The sequence below is a fragment of the Sprattus sprattus genome, assembly GCF_963457725.1.
Source record: "Sprattus sprattus genome assembly, chromosome: 13".
Classification (NCBI taxonomy): domain Eukaryota; kingdom Metazoa; phylum Chordata; class Actinopteri; order Clupeiformes; family Clupeidae; genus Sprattus; species Sprattus sprattus.
The window spans coordinates 32,133,643-32,136,142 of record NC_137911.1 but is presented as its reverse complement, the minus strand read 5'-3'; the positions used below and the strand labels follow the sequence as shown (position 1 = coordinate 32,136,142).

At 44.8% G+C, this 2,500-nt stretch overlaps 1 protein-coding gene across 1 annotated transcript in view; it reads left to right on the top strand.

Annotated features, from left to right (window-relative positions):
• mark3a (MAP/microtubule affinity-regulating kinase 3a) overlaps positions 1–2,500 on the top strand; it is a 21,233-nt gene that overhangs the window by 5,169 nt on the left and 13,564 nt on the right. Inside the window, exon 3 of the mRNA XM_080850297.1 lies at positions 17–70. Within this exon, the coding sequence (XP_080706423.1) occupies positions 17–70 (54 nt within the window). The remainder of the gene's footprint in view (positions 1–16; positions 71–2,500) is intronic.

Sequence of the window (2,500 nt, the reverse complement as noted above, 5' to 3'; positions counted from 1 at the left end):
TCTTGTCTTCCCATAGGTGGCCATTAAAATCATTGATAAGACTCAACTCAACCCAACCAGCCTGCAGAAAGTAAGCACCCTTAAACTTCTCTGTGTGTTCTGTCTCACGAGTGTGTGTGTGTGTTTGTGTGTGTGTGTCTGTGTCTGTGTCTGTGTCTGTGTCTGTGTCTGTGTCTGTGTCTGTGTCTGTGTCTGTGTCTGTGTCTGTGTCTGTGTCTGTGTCTGTGTCTGTGTCTGTGTGTGTGTGTGTGTGTGGCGCCAGCTAGACTCCTGTAGGGAGGCTGAAAGCTACATGTAGCATTAAAACCTTTAACTGATTGAAAGTTATCTAAGTGGCCGCCTCGATTAGTGTCTCTATATATATATATATATATATACATTAGCTGAGTCGAGGTTAACACACACTTGGCGCTCTTCATTTAAGCACTTAAGCTTTTGAGCTAGCTGATAGGCTAACCACTGATGCTATCCTATGGGCTAACCACTGATGCTATCCTATGGGCTAACCACTGATGCTGTCCTATGGGCTAACCACTGATGCTATCCGATGGGCTAACCACTGATGCTATCCGATGCGCTAACCACTGATGCTATCCTATGGGCTAACCACTGATGCTATCCGATGCGCTAACCACTGATGCTATCCGATGCGCTAACCACTGATGCTATCCGATGCGCTAACCACTGATGCTATCCGATGCGCTAACCACTGATGCTATCTGATGGGCTAACCACTGATGCTATCCGATGCGCTAACCACTGATGCTATCCGATGCGCTAACCACTGATGCTAACCACTGATGCTATCTGATGGGCTAACCACTGATGCCATCCGATGGGCTAACTACTGATGCTATCCGGCTTGCTACTGAGTTAATTGTTGATACTTAAGCCATGTTTACTGGGTTTGTTCGTGAAAATGGACAGAGGGTCTTTAGTTCAAAACACACTTAATAGCGTAATAATAATTCATTATTTCTGCCTCTAAAATAGTTTTTTTGTGATAAAAAAACACCATTCCTGACACTGTGGTCTTTCGCCCTTGGGGGAGCTCTTGCGTTGTCTTGCTGTGTTCACTACAGTGACTCGCTAGCACCTGAAAAACTAAATCTCGATGTTCAGGAGGATTCATGGTTTGAATCTATTTTTTTCTGTCTATTTGAACTCAAGACAAAACATGATTCATAAATAGTTCTTCATTAAAACTACACGCATGAGTTTTGATTTGCAACAACACAGTCACAGGACTAGGAGAAGAGTTAGGGTTAGAAGGACCGTTTTACACACACACACACACACACACACACACACACACACACACACACAGTCCAAGGACCAGGAGGAGAGTTAGGGTTAGAAGGACCGTTTACACACACACACACACACACACACACACACACACACACACACACACACACACACACACACACACACACACGTCCAAGGACCAGGAGAAGAGTTAGGGTATGAAGGACCGTTTACACACACACACACACACACACACACACACACACACACACAGTCCAAGGACTAGGAGAAGAGTTAGGGTTAGAAGGACTGTTTACACACACACACACACACACACACACACACACACACACACACAGTCCAAGGACTAGGAGAAGAGTTAGGGTTAGAAGACCGTTTACACACACACACACACACACACACACACACACACACACACACACACACACACACAGTCCAAGGACCAGGAGAAGAGTTAGGGTAAGAAGACCGTTTACAGTCTTACAGCAGTAGACACAGAGAGAAGGCCTGGACTGTGTGTGTCAACATGGGAAAAACCCCATTGATTATGTGTGTTTGTGATGTATAGTATTGATTATGTGTGTTTGTGATGTGTAGTATTGATTATGTGTGTTTGTGATGTGTAGCCTTTGGCCTGTTGAGACTTGTTCTGAGGTTATGTTATTGTCATAACCACTGTCCTGTGTGTGTGTGTGTGTGTGTGTGTGTGTGTGTGTGTGTGTGTGTGTGTGTGTGTGTGTGGCCACAGTGGGGCAGCATTGATATGACACTGACTGACTGACTGGGAAATGATACCCACATTGCTACTGTTTAATTGTTGCTAAATGTACCTGTGAGTATTAGCTGTGTAATTGTGAATGTATCTAACTGAGGCTAACTGGCTTATGGTGGCTAGCATTTGTTTGTGGCTAATAGCTAACAGGATAGGGTGTGGCAGTAGTGAAGTGTGTGTGTGTGTGTGTGTGTGTGTGTGTGTGTGTGTGTGTGTGTGTGTGTGTGGCAGTAGTGAAGTTAAGCCAATTTAATCTCATTATGTTCCAGAAACCACAGAACAGCTTAAACAGAGACCTTTCAATGCTCCCGCTTTGTCATGTAACTCTGTGTGTTTTTGTGTGTGTGTGTGTGTGCATATATGCGTGCGTGGGTGTGTGTGTGGTGTAAAAATAGGTGTCAGGCTCTGGCACGACTTAGACAGCAAAACCAGACTTATCTGTTGCCATGACACCCAGGG